Genomic DNA, 19,020 nt, shown 5'->3' with positions numbered 1-19,020 from the left:
AAACAGAGGCCACATGGCCTCAGTATCAGACAAAGGATTTATAAGGAAGAACTTTCTTATGTGGATTTACAAACATATTCTCAAGGACTACATGGCTCATGGACACTATTTCAATGACAGTAGTTGATGTGTTATAGTGTGTGCTTTTTTTTTTTTTTGATTATAACTTGATGATTGTACCATACTAACAAAACAATTTATGAATGTGGGAGTCAGGTGGCTGAGCGGTTAGGGAAGCGGGCTAGTAATCTGAAGGTTGCCAGTTCGATTCCCGGCTGTGCCAAATGACGTTGTGTCCTTGGGAAAGGCACTTCACCCTACTTGCCTCGGGGAGAATGTCCCTGTACTTACTGTAAGTCGCTCTGGATAAGAGCGTCTGCTAAATGACTAAAATGTAAATGTTGTATTGTTATATTCTGAAGTTTAAGCATTCCATGGACAGTTGAAGTCAAAGCTAAGTGCCACTTCACACCTGGGCAGATCTCAGGACGACGCCCAGGTGGGAAGTAACTGACCAATGAAAGAGGTCACCTTCACGGGGACCCCCCCTGCTCTTTGGAGTATAAAACCCTACTTTCATAGCATCCACTACTTAAGATTAGACTGATTATTACGAAAGCTATTATTCAATAAGGTTTCCTCTGTCCCTTTAACAAATAAGAGGTGGTGCCCCCAAGAACTACATACTTTATTATAAATTAAGTATTGCTAATCTTAAACGAGCAAACCCCGCTACACATTGCTCAAAATTGTGGTTTAAGTACATCTCAAGAAGTTCTTTTCAGATCCAAGTTATTTAGCAGTAAATCTCTTTCAAATCATTGTTTGTGTTTGTGTTGGGTTTCCTCCAGACAAACACACACAGCCTTGCTTCCATGGAAACCTCTGGCCATCAGAGCTGCTCTCTGGAATCCTCAAACAGGACTACAAACTCAGACTAGCTAGAGGACTACAAACTCAGACACCAGACACACAAGTCTTGTGGGGTGTCTGGTGTGGAGGCACCCAGACCAGGGCGGCAGACAGCTACACCACATGGGGGTCAGAGGTGGTGTGTGGACCTGGTATGTGTGGTGGTGTGTCTGTGTGTGGACCTGGTGTGTCTGGTGGTGTGTCTGTGTGTGGACCTGGTATGTGTGGTGGTGTGTCTGTGTGTGGACCTGGTGTGTCTGGTGGTGTGTCTGTGTGTGGACCTGGTATGTGTGGTGGTGTGTGTGTGTGGACCTGGTGTGTCTGGTGGGGTGTCTCTGTGTGGACCTGGTGTGTCTGGTGGGGTGTCTGTGTGTGGACCTGGTATGTGTGGTGGGGTGTCTCTGTGTGGACCTGGTATGTCTGGTGGTGTGTCTGTGTGTGGACCTGGTATGTCTGGTGGGGTGTCTGTGTGTGGACCTGGTATGTCTGGTGGTGTGTCTGTGTGTGGACCTGGTATGTGTGGTGGGGTGTCTCTGTGTGGACCTGGTATGTCTGGTGGTGTGTCTGTGTGTGGACCTGGTATGTCTGGTGGGGTGTCTGTGTGTGGACCTGGTGTGTCTGGTGGTGTGTCTGTGTGTGGACCTGGTATGTCTGGTGGGGTGTCTGTGTGTGGACCTGGGGACCAGAAAATATCCACTCACCCATCCAGACGCACGTCCGGCAAGGTCCTGTTCAGGGCGATCATGTCACTGGCCATCAGGTTAAACTGGTTGACCTTGAAGAGCTCTTTCATTTTCTCCTGGTCGTCCTTGGAGATGACCACGGCTTTGCCCATCTCCCCGGGGCCTTCATGGCCTCGTGATATGACAGCTGGAACGACACGACACAGAGAAACTTCTCACATACAGCTACAGTACGGCGTGTATTCCTCTGTTGTGTTTCCTGCTACCTGAGCGGTGAAGGTCACACACACACAGAAACTTCAGCAGGGTAAAAATAAAATGGTATTGTATCTATTCATCAAGGTCTCACGGAAAGCCAAGAAACTCAACAAAAACTCAAGATGGGTGAATCATGCTCTATTGTGAGTAGAGAACATAGAAGACAAAAAGAGTTTGAAAGAGCAAGATGTTCCAGTACATTCCTCGCACGTCTCCAGGCGCTGGACACAGAGGCAGACCCCAGGGCCTGACAGCAGGACACTGAGGGGCACTGTCCATCACAGGTTCCCACTGTCCATGGACCCTCATGTGTTCATCACCATATTGTGTTGTATAGCTCACAGAGGCTGTGACATCATACATCAGCTTCTGTGAGGACTGCTGTATACCAACACGCACCAGGGTGAGCTACAACAACGACAAACCCTGGTTTACAGGCAAACAGGACATAATGACTACAGACCCATCGCCCTGACCTCTGTGGTAATGAAGTATTTCGAGCGCCTGGTGCTGGCACGCCTTAAATCCATCACAGAGCCTCTACTGGACCCCCTGCAGTTTGCCTACAGAGCCAACAGGTCTGTGGACGATGCAGTTAACATGGCCCTCCACTTCACCCTACAGCACCTGGACTCCCCAGCATCCTATGCCAGGATCCTGTTTGTGGACTTCAGCTCTGCCTTCAATACCATCATCCCCGCCCTGCTTCAGGACAAGCTCTCCCAGCTGAACGTGCCCGATTCCACCTGCAGGTGGATCACAGACTTCCTGTCTGACAGGAAGCAGTGCGTTAAGCTGGGAACACAAGTCTCTGACTCCCGGTCCATCAGCACTGGATCACCCCAGGGCTGTGTCCTTTCTCCTCTGCTCTTCTCCCTGTACACCAACAGCTGCACCTCCAGTCATCCGTCCGTCAAACTCCTGAACTTTGCGGACAACACCACCCTCATTGGGCTCATCTCTGGTGGAGACGAGTCTGATTATAGGTGGGAAGCGGCCAACCTGGTGACCTGGTGCAGCCAGAACAACCTAGAGCTCAATGCTCTTAAGACAGTGGAGATGGTTGTGGACTTCAGGAAGAATACAGCCCCACTCACCCCCATCACCCTGTGTGACTCCCCTGTCAACACTGTGGAGTCCTTCCGCTTCCTGGGCACTATCCTCTCCCAGGACCTCAAGTGGGAACTGAACATCAGCTCCCTCACCAAGAAAGCACAACAGAGGATGTACTTTCTACGGCAGCTGAAGAAATTCAACCTGCCAAAGACAATGATGGTGCACTTCTACACAGCCATCATTGAGTCCATCCTCACCTCCTCCATCACCATCTGGTACACTGCTGCCACTGCCAAGGATGAGGCTGCAGCATATCATCCGCACTGCTGAGAAAGTGATTGGCTGCAATCTGCCTACCCTCGAGGACCTGCACACCTCGAGGACCCTGAGGCGAGCGAGGAAGATTGTGGCCGACTCCTCCCACCCTGGACACTCCCTGTTTCAGTCACTCCCCTCCGGCAGAAGGCTGCGGTCCATCAGGACCAATACCACACGCCACAAACACAGTTTCTTCCCTTCCGCTGTTGGCCTCTTCAACAAGGCCAAGGGTTCACACTGACTTCATGACTCAATGTCCTTAAAACACACAGCATTTTGCACTGCACTACACAATCTTGTACCATTTGTATTTTTTGTAATATTTGTATTTTGTGTATTTTTATATTGTAAATTACTGCAACTTATATTTTATTTTATATTTAATTGCATAGTTTATTTTAATTCTAATTCCACTTATTCCACTGTTGGTGCGCGCGCATGTGCGTGTGCGCACCTGGAAGAAAGTGTCCCTCATTTAGGGTTGAGAAAGTTGGCATACCTACCTGGCACTAATCACCCCCCACTACCTGTACATCTTGCACACGAACAGTGCTCGATAAGTCTCAAACTATTTAAGACTTCAATATCTATGTTCTGTAGAGCACTTATCTGCCCAAGTACCTCTACAAAATCTACAATGTGTGCCAAAATAATATGCTGATCGATTTTATCTATAAGGCCAGCATGCGATCTCTGACACGACTAATGTCTTACATCATCTACCGAATCTAGGTGTCCCTATCTGCAGTGCCTTCGATTTTGTGCAGCTGCATTGGTCTGAAGATAACCACGATCCTCTTGTTTGCCTGTGAGACTGGAAATAAATAAAGCACAGAAATAAATGTGGTGCTCGGAAATATATGTGGCGTTAGGAAATAAAAGTCCCATGAAATAAATAAATGTTGTTTTTTTCAAAAACGTCATTTTGAAATAAATAAAATGTATTTATGTATTGATGTAGGTAAATGGATTCACATATATAATTATATGATGCTATATTTATATATGTGAGACTCCCTGAGTCACCACCTCCCTGAGTCACCACCTCCTTGAGTCACAACCTCCCTGAGTCACCACCTCCCTGAGTCACCACCTCCCTGAGTCACCACCTCCCTGAGTCACCACCTCCCTGAGTCACCACCTCCCTGAGTCACCACCTCCCTGAGTCACCACCTCCCTGAGTCACCACCTTACCGCGGTGGAGGGGTTTGCGTGTCCTAATGATCCTGGAAGCTATGTTGTCGGGGGCTTTATGCCCCTGGTAGGGTCACCCAGGGCAAACAGGTTCCAGGCGAAGGACCAGACAAAGCGTGGCTCAAAAAACCTACCATGAAGAAACACAACAATGGATCCCAGTTGCCCCTGCCCGGAAGCGGGTCACCGGGGCCCCCCCCTGGAGCCAGGCCCGGGGGGGGCCCGATAGCGAGCGCCTGGTGGCCGGGCCTTTTCCCATGGGGCCCGGCCGGGCTCAGCCCGAAGAAGCAACGTGGGACCCACTTCCAGTGGGCTCACCATCCGCAGGAGGGGTCATGGGGGTCGGGTGCAGTGTGAGACGGCCAGCGGCCGAAGGCGGGGGCCTTGGCTGTCCGATCCTCGGCTGCAGAAGCTAGCTTTAGGGACATGGAACGTCACCTCGCTGGCGGGAAAGGAGCCTGAGTTGGTGTGCGAGGTAGAGAGGTTCCGGCTAGATATAGTCGGCCTCGCCTCGACGCATAGCATCGGCTCCGGAACCAGTCTCCTTGAGAGGGGCTGGACTCTCTTCCACTCTGGAGTTGCCCTTGGTGAGAGGCGTCGAGCTGGGGTGGGAATACTTGTGTCCCCTTGGTTCGGCGCCTGTATGTTGGGGTTCACCCCGGTGGACGAGAGGGTAGCCTCCCTCTGCCTTCGGGTGGTGGGACGGGTCCTCACTGTTGTTTGTGCTTACGCACCAAACGGCAGCGCAGAGTACCCACCCTTTTTGGAGTCTATGGGGGGGTGCTGGAAAGCGCTCCTCCCGGAGATGCCCTTGTCCTCCTGGGGGACTTCAATGCTCATGTGGGCAACGACAGTGAGACCTGGAGGGGTGTGATTGGGAGGACCGTGACAATGGCATGATACCACACTGGTGGTATCATGTCTCTTGGCTGGCCTGGGAACGCTTCGGGGTCCCCCAGGAAGAGCTGGTGGAAGTGGCCGGGGAGAGGGAAGTCTGGGCCTCCCTGCTTAAATTGCTGCCCCCGCGACCCGACCCCCGGACAAGCGGCAGATGACAACGACGACGATATTTATATATTGCCTTTTTTAATTTCAGGGTTTATTTCATAGACATATTTATTTATTCATTTATGTATTTATCTATTTATTTACCGATCTATTTATTTATTTAATTGTGACTAACTCGGCGTTCCATAGGCAGGAAGGTGCATACAATAAACATATATGGATCTTAATTTTTAACAGGGGAACTAAAGGACAGATGGCATCGAGTCCAAACAAAGACTTGCTGGAATGTTCCCTTGACGCCAAAACAGGAGTCATATACAGTCCCAGTCATGTGAATGATAGAACAAAGAGTTTTCTTTTTACTCCCCCCCCCCCACCCCCTAGTGTTGCTGCAAAAAGGAAGAGTTGAAGATTCTGTTTCAACTATCCAGCCTTCCGCTTTGTTTTCTTGGGTAAAACACAGAAAGTGAACGGTTTAAGATGCCACCTACCACCACACCCCCTAAGCCTCTGTAGAAGCAGCCCAGGATGTCAGCCCTGGAACAGCTCAGCCACGCACACTCTCCCTGACCCTCACATGAGCAGCATTTATTATACATGATGACCATCATCTCCCAAGAAAACTCCCTCACTGCCAGGGCATCCTGTCCAATTCCCTGGTCCCACTGAACGCTACTGCCCCCCCTGGAGATGACACTTCAGCCACACTCCTCACCTACACACACTCACCTACACACACTCACCTACACACACTCACCTACACACACTCACCTACACACACTCACCTACACACACTCACCTACACACACTCACCTACACACACTCACCTACACACACTCACCTACACACACTCACCTACACACACTCACCTACACACACTCACCTACACACACTCACCTACACACTCACCTACACACACTCACCTACACACACTCACCTACACACACTCACCTACACACACTCACCTACACACACTCACCTACACACACTCACCTACACACACTCACCTACACACACTCACCTACACACACTCACCTACACACACTCACCTACACACACTCACCTACACACACTCACCTACACACACTCACCTACACACACTCACCTACACACACTCACCTACACACACCCCTCACCTACACACACTCACCTACACACACTCACCTACACACACTCACCTACACACACTCACCTACACACACTCACCTACACACACTCACCTACACACACTCACCTACACACACTCACCTACACACACTCACCTACACACACTCACCTACACACACTCACCTACACACACTCACCTACACACACTCACCTACACACACTCACCTACACACACTCACCTACACACACTCACCTACACACACTCACCTACACACACTCACCTACACACTCACCTACACACACTCACCTACACACACTCACCTACACACTCACCTACACACACTCACCTAGACACACTCACCTACACACACTCCTCACCTACACACACTCACCTACACACACTCCTCACCTACACACACTCACCTACACACTCCTCACCTACACACACTCACCTAGACACACTCACCTACACACACTCCTCACCTACACACACTCACCTACACACACTCACCTACACACACTCCTCACCTAGACACACTCACCTAGACACACTCACCTACACACACTCACCTACACACACTCCTCACCTACACACACTCACCTACACACACTCACCTACACACACTCCTCACCTAGACACACTCACCTAGACACACTCACCTACACACACTCACCTAGACACACTCACCTACACACACTCCTCACCTACACACACTCACCTACACACACTCACCTACACACTCACCTAGACACACTCACCTACACACACTCCTCACCTACACACACTCACCTACACACACTCACCTAGACACACTCACCTACACACACTCCTCACCTACACACACTCACCTACACACACTCACCTACACACTCACCTACACACACTCACCTACACACTCACCTACACACACTCACCTACACACACTCACCTAGACACACTCACCTACACACACTCACCTACACACACTCACCTACACACACTCACCTACACACACTCACCTACACACACTCCTCACCTACACACACTCACCTACACACTCCTCACCTACACACACTCACCTACACACTCCTCACCTACACACTCACCTACACACACTCACCTACACACACTCCTCACCTACACACACTCACCTACACACTCCTCACCTACACACTCACCTACACACACTCACCTACACACACTCCTCACCTACACACACTCACCTACACACTCCTCACCTACACACTCACCTACACACACTCACCTACACACTCCTCACCTACACACACTCACCTACACACACTCACCTACACACTCACCTACACACACTCACCTACACACTCCTCACCTACACACACTCAACTACACACTCCTCACCTACACACACTCACCTACACACACTCACCTACACACTCCTCACCTACACACACTCACCTACACACACTCACCTACACACACTCACCTACACACACTCACCTACACACACTCACCTACACACTCCTCACCTACACACTCCTCACCTACACACACTCACCTACACACTCCTCACCTACACACTCACCTACACACTCCTCACCTACACACACTCACCTACACACTCCTCACCTACACACTCCTCACCTACACACTCCTCACCTACACACTCCTCACTTACACACACTCACCTACACACACTCACCTACACACACACACTCACCTACACACCCCTCACCTACACACACTCACCTACACACACTCACCTACACACTCCTCACCTACACACACCTCACCTACACACACTCACATACACACTCCTCACCTACACACTCCTCACCTACACACACTCACCTACACACACTCACCTACACACACTCACCTACACACACTCACTTACACACACTCACTTACACACACTACTCACTTACACACACTCCTCACCTACACACTCCTCACCTACACACACTCACCTACACACACTCACCTACACACTCCTCACCTACACACACACCCTTACAACCACACTTACACACTCACACTCATTCACACACTCACTTTCACAATCACACACACTCGCATGTAATGAACTAGAGAAGTTTGGCTGCTTCAAATCTGAGTGTCGAACAAAAAATACAAGTTCTCTCCCTCCCCCGTCGTAAGCGGAGTGATAGTGTAGGCTGTGTATATGCTAGACCTTGGGGCTTATATGATTCCTGATTATGGATTCATGGGAGAAGGGCTTGATAAATAGAATATTGCGGTTTGATTGTGAGAGACTGAAAGGTAGATAAAACGTTAAATCCATTCATTCATCCATCCATCTTAGCTTCAGAAGGCTATGATGCATGAGACTGAAAGATAGAAAGTTTGATCCATCCATCCTAACTTCAGAATTGTGTGACAGTGAATGTCTGGTTACTATGCAGGCAGATCTCCCCAGTAAATTTCTGTCCTTCCAAAGCAGTATTCTTTTTAGCCTCTAACCGGCAGCATCATCCTAGACTGGCAACTCCCGAGGGCCCTCCTCGGCCTGGTCTACACGGTGAGTGTCTTCAGCACCAGGTTGCTGTAGCAGGGAGGAGGACCACAGATGGGCATGCAGCTCACATTGAGTTAACAGATTATGTTTCCACTGCTCCATCCACCCTCCACTTTGATACTAAATGTAATTTTACAGAAGGTGTGGAGGAGACGATTGTGTGAGAGGTTGAAAGAAACAGTTCTCTCCACACACCCTCCTCTACCTCCCCTCTCTCCACACACCCTCCTCTACCTCCCCTCTCTCCTTATCCTTTGTGCCACACCTCTCCCTTAATTACTCTTCCTCCTATCTTTACCCCATCCTTTTCTTTTCCCCTTCTATCCTCCCCCCTCCACACTGTCCTCCCCCCTCCTCCTCCTCTCCTCCTCCCCTGAGTTCTGTCAGACACCAAACTTACACATTTAAGTGTAACTGTGAGATTCTCAGCTCCGTGGTCCCCACAGTAACGTCATCTCCTGCGACCGTGTTCTGTCCGATAGCACAACTACACAGGCCATGTGGCACTGCTCCCCGGCAACACGGACAGCCTTTGATTTGTTGAACTGACTTCATTACTATGGCAACCCGACGGGGCTTAATATCCAAGGACAACTTCAAAAGTAGAAATTGGTCAAGAAGACGTCCACTTAGGAGATGGTATCACACTGTCTCAAAGGAAGCGATCACATGACCTCAACAATACGGGAGCCTCTGCTGCTTGGAGAGGAAGAGATTCCAGTGGTATCTGAGAGGAGGGACACTGAATGTGCTCAGTAGAAGATATGCACAACCAGGACAGGGAACCACAGTTGTGAAGCATGTTAGAGCATGTCAATGCTGCATACATCATTTGTGTCACAATAATCTGTTGTGACCTAATCATGAACTACATCACCTGCTGGCATGGCTACAGCAACAAGTAGTCTCTACTGCGGCCCCTTTCTAATCCACTGAGGTCGTCATGGAAATGTAGGAATGTTTACATGAAGACTACACGTCACAGGAGATATCATAAACACAGGGATTTTATGGGGATAGATCATAAAGATGTGGCGTTCTGCTGGATAGCTATTTCAAACAGCATGCATGAATTAATCTGTAACCGCAGGCAAATGTTTTTTAAAAGGTCATTATTGACTTGAGGATGGACAACCTCGAATCGTTCAACCACTTGTCCAAATTAGATTGTGGAATGAGAGGAATACTAATTGATCCCTGCCAGATGGTCTGTTGTGAGGAGACCTGTAGAAGCACTCAGATGTTGGAATGTAAAGGCCAACTGTAATCCACATGCTTTCTACTCTAAAGGCTGCCATACATTAGACAGGTAGCACACATCCTGCAGTACTCAGAAAACAAGTACAGAGCCATAACTGTGGAAAGTTTTGCAACATTGTCTCGTGTCTCTTATGCAATCAAAACATGTTCAAAACAGAGACCAAATTAAGCATGAGGAAATAATTTGTCAACATGGTAATAAAACATTTTTTTAAATGCCACTATAGAATCCAGACGTGGTTGATTGATTCCAGCTTTCTGAAAGCAGAACACTGAATGAGTGAACTGGTGACAGACCGTCAGAAGCTAAGCCTTGCTTTTCTAAGCAGAATGGCTACTTAGTCCTCATTTGACAATTTAATTCCATGAAAAGCTCATACCATCATGTTTAAGAGTCTAAAAGTTACTTCAACCTAGACCTCACGTACTCCGGTAGCTTACACCATTTCAATCCATCAAAAATCATTAGACATTGTGTGCAATTGTTTGGCATGATGGTAATTACACTGAACCAGAACAGGGTCCTCAGTAATGTTTTGACTTCCAGGTTTCTGCCTCATTCTAACCTTACAAGCAGCTTACAGAGCCTCTTGTAAACCTGATTACTAGAGAGGCCGTCCTGAGGAATAGACAACCAGAGGAGAACAGTCATGTAACTGAGGCTCAAGCAAGGATCCAGCTAACCACGGACACTCATTCACTACTGAACAGCTTGCTGGAGCAGACACATGGGTCTCAAGCTCTCTCTCCCTCTCTCCGTCTCACTCTTTCATTTTTTTAGTCCACTCAGCTAGAGATGCAACACGTTGGAACACTAGTTTGCTGATTCCGGCATTTACTTTGGCACATTGTTTGTTGTACGTTTATACAACTTTCTCAGCACTGTAAGGTGGGTAATGTGGGATAATAATGAGATTAAAATTATTATATTCTTGGAAATACAAAATCACATGGCGGTGGTCAGAGTAGAAGTTTGTGTATTTGTGTCCTATTTCACTACTACTTATCGATATCCATCAATTCATTTATATTCATTCACATTCCCTCCTTCCCCCTGGCCCAGGCCCGTGTGTAGGGGGGGTTTTATTCCCCCTGGCCCAGGCCCGTGTGTGGGGGGGTTTCTTCCCCCTGGCCCAGGCCCGTGTGTGGGGGGGTTTTATTCCCCCTGGCCCAGGCCCGTGTGTGGGGGGGTTTCTTCCCCCTGGCCCAGGCCCGTGTGTGGGGGGGTTTATTCCCCCTGGCCCAGGCCCGTGTGTGGGGGGGTTTCTTCCCCCTGGCCCAGGCCCGTGTGTGGGGGGGTTTATTCCCCCTGGCCCAGGCCCGTGTGTGGGGGGGTTTCTTCCCCCTGGCACAGGCCCGTGTGTGGGGGGGGTTTCTTCCCCCTGGCCCAGGCCCGTGTGAGGGGGGGTTTTATTCCCCTGGCCCAGGCCCGTGTGTAGGGGGGGTTTTATTCCCCCTGGCCCAGGCCCGTGTGTGGGGGGGTTTCTTCCCCCTGGCCCAGGCCCGTGTGTGGGGGGGTTTTATTCCCCCTGGCCCAGGCCCGTGTGTGAGGGGGGTTCCTCACCTCTGAGAGCTGGCAGCAGTGAGCGGTCCTTCCTGTCGTCACATTTGTTACACTCGCTGAAGTAGAGGAGCAGGAACACGTCCACCAGCACCCAGACCAGAGAGGTGGTCAGAACCACCTTGCAGTACACAAACCTCCTCATCAGCCCCCGGACAGCCTCGCTCTCTCAGGGCCCAATCAGCACTCTGGCCCCCGGACAGCCTCACTCTCTCAGGGACCAATCAGCACTCTGGCCCCTGGACTGGCGGGCAGGAACTCAGGAGCTGGTGAGCGGTGGTAGGGGGACGATCAAGGGTGGGGCACACGGACAAGTCATCCCACTGCAGAGACGAGAGGGATGAGAGAGGGAAGGACAATGAGAGAAAAATAAAACTGTAGCATTTCAATACCATGAAAAGGGAGTCAGGTGGCTGAGCGGTTAAAGAATTGGGCTAGTAATCAGAAGGTCGCTGGTTTGATTCCTGGCCGTGCTAAAAAATGACATTGTGTCCTTGGGCAAGGCCCTTCACCCTACTTGCCTCGGGGGTGTATGTCCCTGTACTTACTGTAAGTCGCTCTGGATAAGAGCATCTGCTAAATGACTAAATTCAATTCAATTAAAAATGCATTCATTGTATGTCCTTATTATAGGAGCATATTTTTATTGGAGCCAGAAAGATCCCAATGAGGCATGATGTGATTCAAATCAACATTTCTTCATCTTATATTCAAGTTACGGGTGTTATTAGATGCATTCCAATTCTTTAAATGGGAATGAGAGAATAGGAGAATAGGAGGAAGCTAATTGTCCCTTTGGACAGTCTAGATATCATCTCCTGCGCTGTCGTTTCTCTCTGCCTGCCTCAGCCAGGCAGATAGATTTCCACCAGAGAGAAAATTTGTGGGGAAAATAACTCTCAGTGGAATGAAATTGAATTCCTCGCTAAGCTGCACATAAAAGACACACTGATTTGCCTTCTCTTATTCTCTCTTATGACTTTCCCAGCACGAAATGAGAGTCTTACAGAGGCAATTGACACCGCATTGATTTAGTCTGCCTTGAACAGTGTAAAGATATGATCTCAATAGCAGGCAGACAGGCAGCTGTCGCTCAGCACAGAGACTGAACTGTGACCAGCGTGCCAGCGTGCTCACTGATGTTCTCCTCACAGCTGAGAGGGTACTAGCTTTGTTATCCGATCCATATACCCGTTACGGGGTTTACAAACTCAAACACATCCATTGTTCTGTTTGCAGACCTGCAATACTGAATCCTGCTGTGGCTGGTCATGGAACCACCAAGGGCACTATTGAGAACTCGGGCAGCCAACGAGCATCCCCCAGCTCTCCCTGGAGGGAAGATCTGACTCTCTCATTTCCTTGTTGTTCCCCTGCAGCGCAAAGCTGGCATTAAAAATTCTCTCTCTCTCTCTCTCTCTCTCTCTCTCTCTCTCTCTCTCATCCAGCACGACCTGTAGGCTCTCGATCGCCTCTCATCCAGCACGACCTGTAGGCTCTCTATCCCCTCTCATCCAGCACGACCTGTAGGCTCTCGATCGCCTCTCATCCAGCACGACCTGTAGGCTCTCTATCCCCTCTCATCCAGCACGACCTGTAGGCTCTCTATCGCCTCTCATCCAGCACGACCTGTAGGCTCTCTATTGCCTCTCATCCAGCACGACCTGTAGGCTCTCTATCCCCTCTCATCCAGCACGACCTGTAGGCTATCTATCCCCTCTCATCCAGCACACCTCATTCCAATACAACTGGATGACTGGGGCTGGAGTGACAACATTCAGCAGGCTAGGGTTAGGGTTAGGGATCTCCAGGTGCAAGGCTGGACAGGCCTGAATTACACCATCTAGAGGAGATTCACAGCACTCTAAAGAACCCACTCAGACCTAGGCAGAACTCAAAGAGGAGCACTCCTAACCCTAACTCCAGCATGGAACCCTTCACTCCATTTAATCAACCCTCAATTCCAAGCTAATATCTGCTGTGAATGTGTGTGAGTGGTCCAGTAAAGTGTGTGTGTTTGTGTGGGGGGGGGTTGTTTGTGAGTGTGTATGAGTGTTTGATAGCATTTGTCTGTTGCCATCTGCTTGGTGAGCGCAGCCCATGTTTGGGTTAGATGCCACCAACCCTGCTGGAGGCCTCCTAGCCTCCTGGTGCCTCACAGCAGACATAGGTCATCAGCCATCTGCACAGAGGAATATTTCCTCTCTGCTAAACACTGTGCTGGTACTGTACATGGTCTCTCCCCTTGTGACACCAGATATTAATATTGACCACTACAACATGTTTTCTGGCACCACCAAGACTGTAGCAGCTAATGACTGGTCCATTTTCTGGAAAGGAGCGGGATATTAGGAAACATTCATTTATGGTTTTCTGTGTTTTTCCCCCCATTTGATTATCAATCTGTTTTTATCATATTGTTTCCTATTCGAAGCTACTAGACTTGTCTGAAGCCATGGCCACTATGTTACTATGTGCTCAGTGATGTCTAATCTGATAGGCTGAATTAGATTCACACTGAGGTCATCAACAGGCTGTTTAGAGTGTAAGGCACCAGTCAAGCCTCCAGCTGTTCTGATTTCTACAGAGCTTCATACGAGTCTCACCCTCACAGATACATGTGAAGCCAGGCCTAAACTGGCAATCTGGCATGTGAAGCCAGGCCTGGACTGGTAATCTGGCATGTGAAGCCAGGCCTGGACTGGTAATCTGGCATGTGAAGCCAGGCCTGGACTGGTAATCTGGCATGTGAAGCCAGGCCTGGACTGGTAATCTGGCATGTGAAGCCAGGCATGGACTGGTAATCTGGCATGTGAAGCCAGGCCTGAACTGGTAATCTGGCATGTGAAGCCAGGCCTGGACTGGTAATCTGGCATGTGAAGCCAGGCATGGACTGGTAATCTGGCATGTGAAGCCAGGCCTGAACTGGTAATCTGGCATGTGAAGCCAGGCCTGGACTGGTAATCTGGCATGTGAAGCCAGGCATGGACAGGTAATCTGGTGAAGCAACGCATTTGAGGCCGATATGATATGAAATATATAAATTTAAATATATATATTTATTTATTTATTTTATAAAGGGAGTCAGGTGGCTAGGGAATCAGGCTAGTAATCAGATGGTTGCCGGTTCGATTCCCCGCCAGGAAAATGACGTTGTGTCCTTGGGCAAGGCACTTCACCCTACTTGCCTCGGGGGAATGTCCCTGTACTTACTGTAAGTCGCTCTGGATAAGAGCATCTGCTAAATGACTAAATGTAAAATGTAATAAACTTAAAATTGGCCAACGACCAGCCCATAAAGCAGTGACAGCAGCCCATTGGTTCATTTTCCATACTGACACTGGGCTGGCCCAATCACATCTCTTAACCGGCTCCACACCTCCCCCTCTGTTTCTTGTGTCAGATGCATTGGCTCGGAGCCAAAAATCCGTGGATTAGGATGGAAAAACAAAAGCACAAGGGCAAGGGGGGTGCGGAGAAGTTGCGGGCCAAAAAAAGTAAAAGTCTAGAAGTTGGTGCCTCAACATGTGCAAAAATAACTGACATATTTAGTGCTGTATCTTCAGTTTCTAAGCCTACAGTACCTGACATTTTGCAAAAACAGGTGAATATAGAACATGGAGTGAGCAGGAGAGTGTAACTGAAACGGTAAGCATGGTAGCTACATGATTAACAGGGAGGGACAGATAGCAGGAGAGTGTAACTGAAGCGGTAAGCATGGTAGCTACATGATTAACAGGGAGGGACTCGCAGGGCGGGTGCAGGAGGATAATGTGTGTGGGCCCTACTTCACTGCCACCTTTGATCACCAGTCAAGAGAGAGTGAGTACACTGGTCCACTTGCACTGGTACACTGGTCCATGGAACTTACTACTCAGTTTTGTAGGGATTTTGGGGAATGGAACAGTAGGTCTGCATATTTACAGGGACCGCAAGGATGATTACTGGTGGGTGGTGTCCAACCGATTGTGGTGGGCCGGTCTGAGCCATAATGCCAGGGACATTTTTTTGTCCCAGTCCAGCCCTGTGCGAAGCTACTGTGAAAACAATATTATTGATGGGTTTGCTTTGAATAAGAAATGTGCTACATTGTTGTGGAAATGTATTAAGCTTTGCTCTCATCCCTGAGCAAATGTGAAAATATACCAGGTCCATCTCCTGAGGGGTAAAAGGTTGTTAGGATCTGGCCTGACAGTTGGAAATGCATTGAGGAAAACAATGTTTGTGTATCGTGACATGTCAAGTCTACTGAAGGTTGCCCCGACCATGTTTGGAGAAATACTTCGACCTGCACATTGTGTTCCAACCGTGTGTTTGTGCCAACACACATCCTCCAGTGAGAGTTGGAGTCAGTTGTACCTCAGAGACTCAGTGTAGTGGTTAGAGTCTTCCTGCTTGCAAGCATAATAAACTCATATTGTGAATGTGACCATCTTTTGTCTCTGGGTTCCACCTTTGTCTGGATTCAACAGGTGGATAACTTCCCATTACACTATTTTCTGATCTAGTGGTGCTTCAATCTTAATTACCAGGCAGGTGGTGGTCTTGAGGGGCGATGTAAAGTGGTAGAGGATGCACAAGTAGATCCTACCTGTTTCAAAGGGCTCAGAGCACATTCACACCATCACACAGCTCTCAGGGGCCTCAAGGGGCTCAGAGCACATCCACACCATCACAGCTCTCAGGGGCCTCAAGGGGCTCAGAGCACATCCACACCATCACAGCTCTCAGGGGCCTCAAGGGGCTCAGAGCACATCCACACCATCACAGATCTCAGGGGCCTCAAGGGGCTCGGAACACATCCACACCATCACAGATCTCAGGGGCCTCAAGGGGCTCAGAGCACATCCACACCATCACAGCTGTCAGAGGCCACATCCACACCATCCCAGCTCTCAGGGGCCTCAAAGACTGGGCCTGACACCAATGACATGACAGTCAGCACTTCTCCAAGGTTTTAAACAAAATAAAGAAATCAGCATAAAAGCTTCTGTGGAAAGAGGGCCTTTGCTGTTGGGAGAGTGATTACCATCACTAACCATCATGCACTCATGGACTGATCCTCTTATGCTAATCACTGCCCTGTGTTCCTCTACAGGCAACACCACCACTACAGGTGTACTTCTATCGTGAGGGTGGTGTTAAGGTTATATCGTAGGGGTGAGATGAATATCTTTCTTCCCATAGATGGAAAGGCATTTCATCAGTAAGGAGAGAAACGCAGACACACACACTTGAAAAAGACCGAACTTAATGAAAAACTATAGATTATAGAATCGCAAGTAGCTTGATTTCAATGGATGCAACAGAATGGGCTTTTCCTGTGTAACACCAGTAGATGTAGAGGAGGGTGTGGGTCAAAGAGTAGTGAGATACCTTCATAGCATTATCTATATTCACGAGTTTCATCATTAGAATACCTGGTGTGTGATTAATTTGTAGAGATTAGAGAGGCAGGTGCCACCACAGCTCCAAAATACTGGCTAAATCCCAAAACCTTTGATAAAAAGAACTGTTTTTCCATGTAAAACATCAAGGTTTCACATTGAAACATGCAGTAACACGTGCACGCGTCTAAGTCCGTGTCTTATTTCGTGGACTACTGTCAGCATGAAGGGGCTCAGAGCACATCCACACCATCACAGCTCTCAGGGGCCTCAAGGGGCTCAGAGCACATCCACACCATCACAGATCTCAGGGGCCTCAAGGGGCTCGGAACACATCCACACCATCACAGATCTCAGGGGCCTCAAGGGGCTCAGAGCACATCCACACCATCACAGCTGTCAGAGGCCACATCCACACCATCCCAGCTCTCAGGGGCCTCAAAGACTGGGCCTGACACCAATGACATGACAGTCAGCACTTCTCCAAGGTTTTAAACAAAATAAAGAAATCAGCATAAAAGCTTCTGTGGAAAGAGGGCCTTTGCTGTTGGGAGAGTGATTACCATCACTAACCATCATGCACTCATGGACTGATCCTCTTATGCTAATCACTGCCCTGTGTTCCTCTACAGGCAACACCACCACTACAGGTGTACTTCTATCGTGAGGGTGGTGTTAAGGTTATATCGTAGGGGTGAGATGAATATCTTTCTTCCCATAGATGGAAAGGCATTTCATCAGTAAGGAGAGAAACGCAGACACACACACTTGAAAAAGACCGAACTTAATGAAAAACTATAGATTATAGAATCGCAAGTAGCTTGATTTCAATGGATGCAACAGAATGGGCTTTTCCTGTGTAACACCAGTAGATGTAGAGGAGGGTGTGGGTCAAAGAGTAGTGAGATACCTTCATAGCATTATCTATATTCACGAGTTTCATCATTAGAATACCTGGTGTGTGATTAATTTGTAGAGATTAGAGAGGCAGGTGCCACCACAGCTCCAAAATACTGGCTAAATCCCAAAACCTTTGATAAAAAGAACTGTTTTTCCATGTAAAACATCAAGGTTTCACATTGAAACATGCAGTAACACGTGCACGCGTCTAAGTCCGTGTCTTATTTCGTGGACTACTGTCAGCATGAAAACAACTGGTGAAATTAAGTCGAATAGGACTCCGTACTTACAGTAAGAAGATGATGTGAATAAATGGCCCGCCGAAGTCTTGCTCGTCAGCAACGTGTTGAATAGGAATTTTCTAACAAATAGGAAACCTAATTCACAATTAGAAATGGCAGCTAAATTGATTTCGCTGCACACGTATCCCATCGAAGCAAAGTCAAGCCAGGTACTGGTTCATTCAATGGGGGGGAGCTGTAGCTAAATGAGACGCATAATTCCACGTCCCTGTGATGTTTCCAGTTTGCCTGACACCTATTTACTCTCATTGATGGGCAATCGGTCCCTCTTCGGAATGCAGTCTTCCCAACACCAACCACCGACGCGTATTGTCATCGAGTTGTGCTGTGTCTTCATTTTCTTTCACATTATGTTTGATATGCGGAGCGAAAAGATATGTAGCCTGTCCACCTGTTCTCGGACAGAATAATGCTATAACGGTGGGGGACAGGCGAAATATTCCGGTACAACCTACCGTGAAACACTGGGATCGAAGCGTCGCTGCACATCTCCTCTGTGGTTGGTTGTAAGTGGTGTCGATCACAAAATCTGTTAAAAACACCGTGGCTAGGGCGCATGGTAGATGTAGTCTATTTCTC

The 19,020-nt window shown here is 48.7% G+C and overlaps 1 protein-coding gene across 3 annotated transcripts in view; it reads right to left on the bottom strand.

The window, feature by feature from the left end:
* The window catches only part of galnt13 (UDP-N-acetyl-alpha-D-galactosamine:polypeptide N-acetylgalactosaminyltransferase 13), a 42,132-nt gene extending 23,602 nt beyond the window's left edge, over window positions 1-18,530 (bottom strand). For all 3 annotated transcript variants that reach the window (XM_067254603.1, XM_067254612.1, XM_067254594.1), the window contains exons 1-3: window positions 18,430-18,530; window positions 11,856-12,175; window positions 1,614-1,782 (exon numbers count right to left, since the gene is read on the bottom strand). In XM_067254603.1, the coding sequence (XP_067110704.1) occupies window positions 1,614-1,782; window positions 11,856-11,997 (311 nt within the window). In that variant the 5' untranslated portion in view covers window positions 11,998-12,175; window positions 18,430-18,530. The remainder of the gene's footprint in view (window positions 1-1,613; window positions 1,783-11,855; window positions 12,176-18,429) is intronic.
* Between the last annotated feature and the right edge of the window lie 490 nt (window positions 18,531-19,020).

This window comes from Osmerus mordax, chromosome 2, assembly GCF_038355195.1.
Source record: "Osmerus mordax isolate fOsmMor3 chromosome 2, fOsmMor3.pri, whole genome shotgun sequence".
NCBI classification, from domain to species: domain Eukaryota; kingdom Metazoa; phylum Chordata; class Actinopteri; order Osmeriformes; family Osmeridae; genus Osmerus; species Osmerus mordax.
The sequence above is the reverse complement of the archived record's forward strand: the minus strand, read 5'-3'. Positions and strand labels throughout refer to the sequence as shown.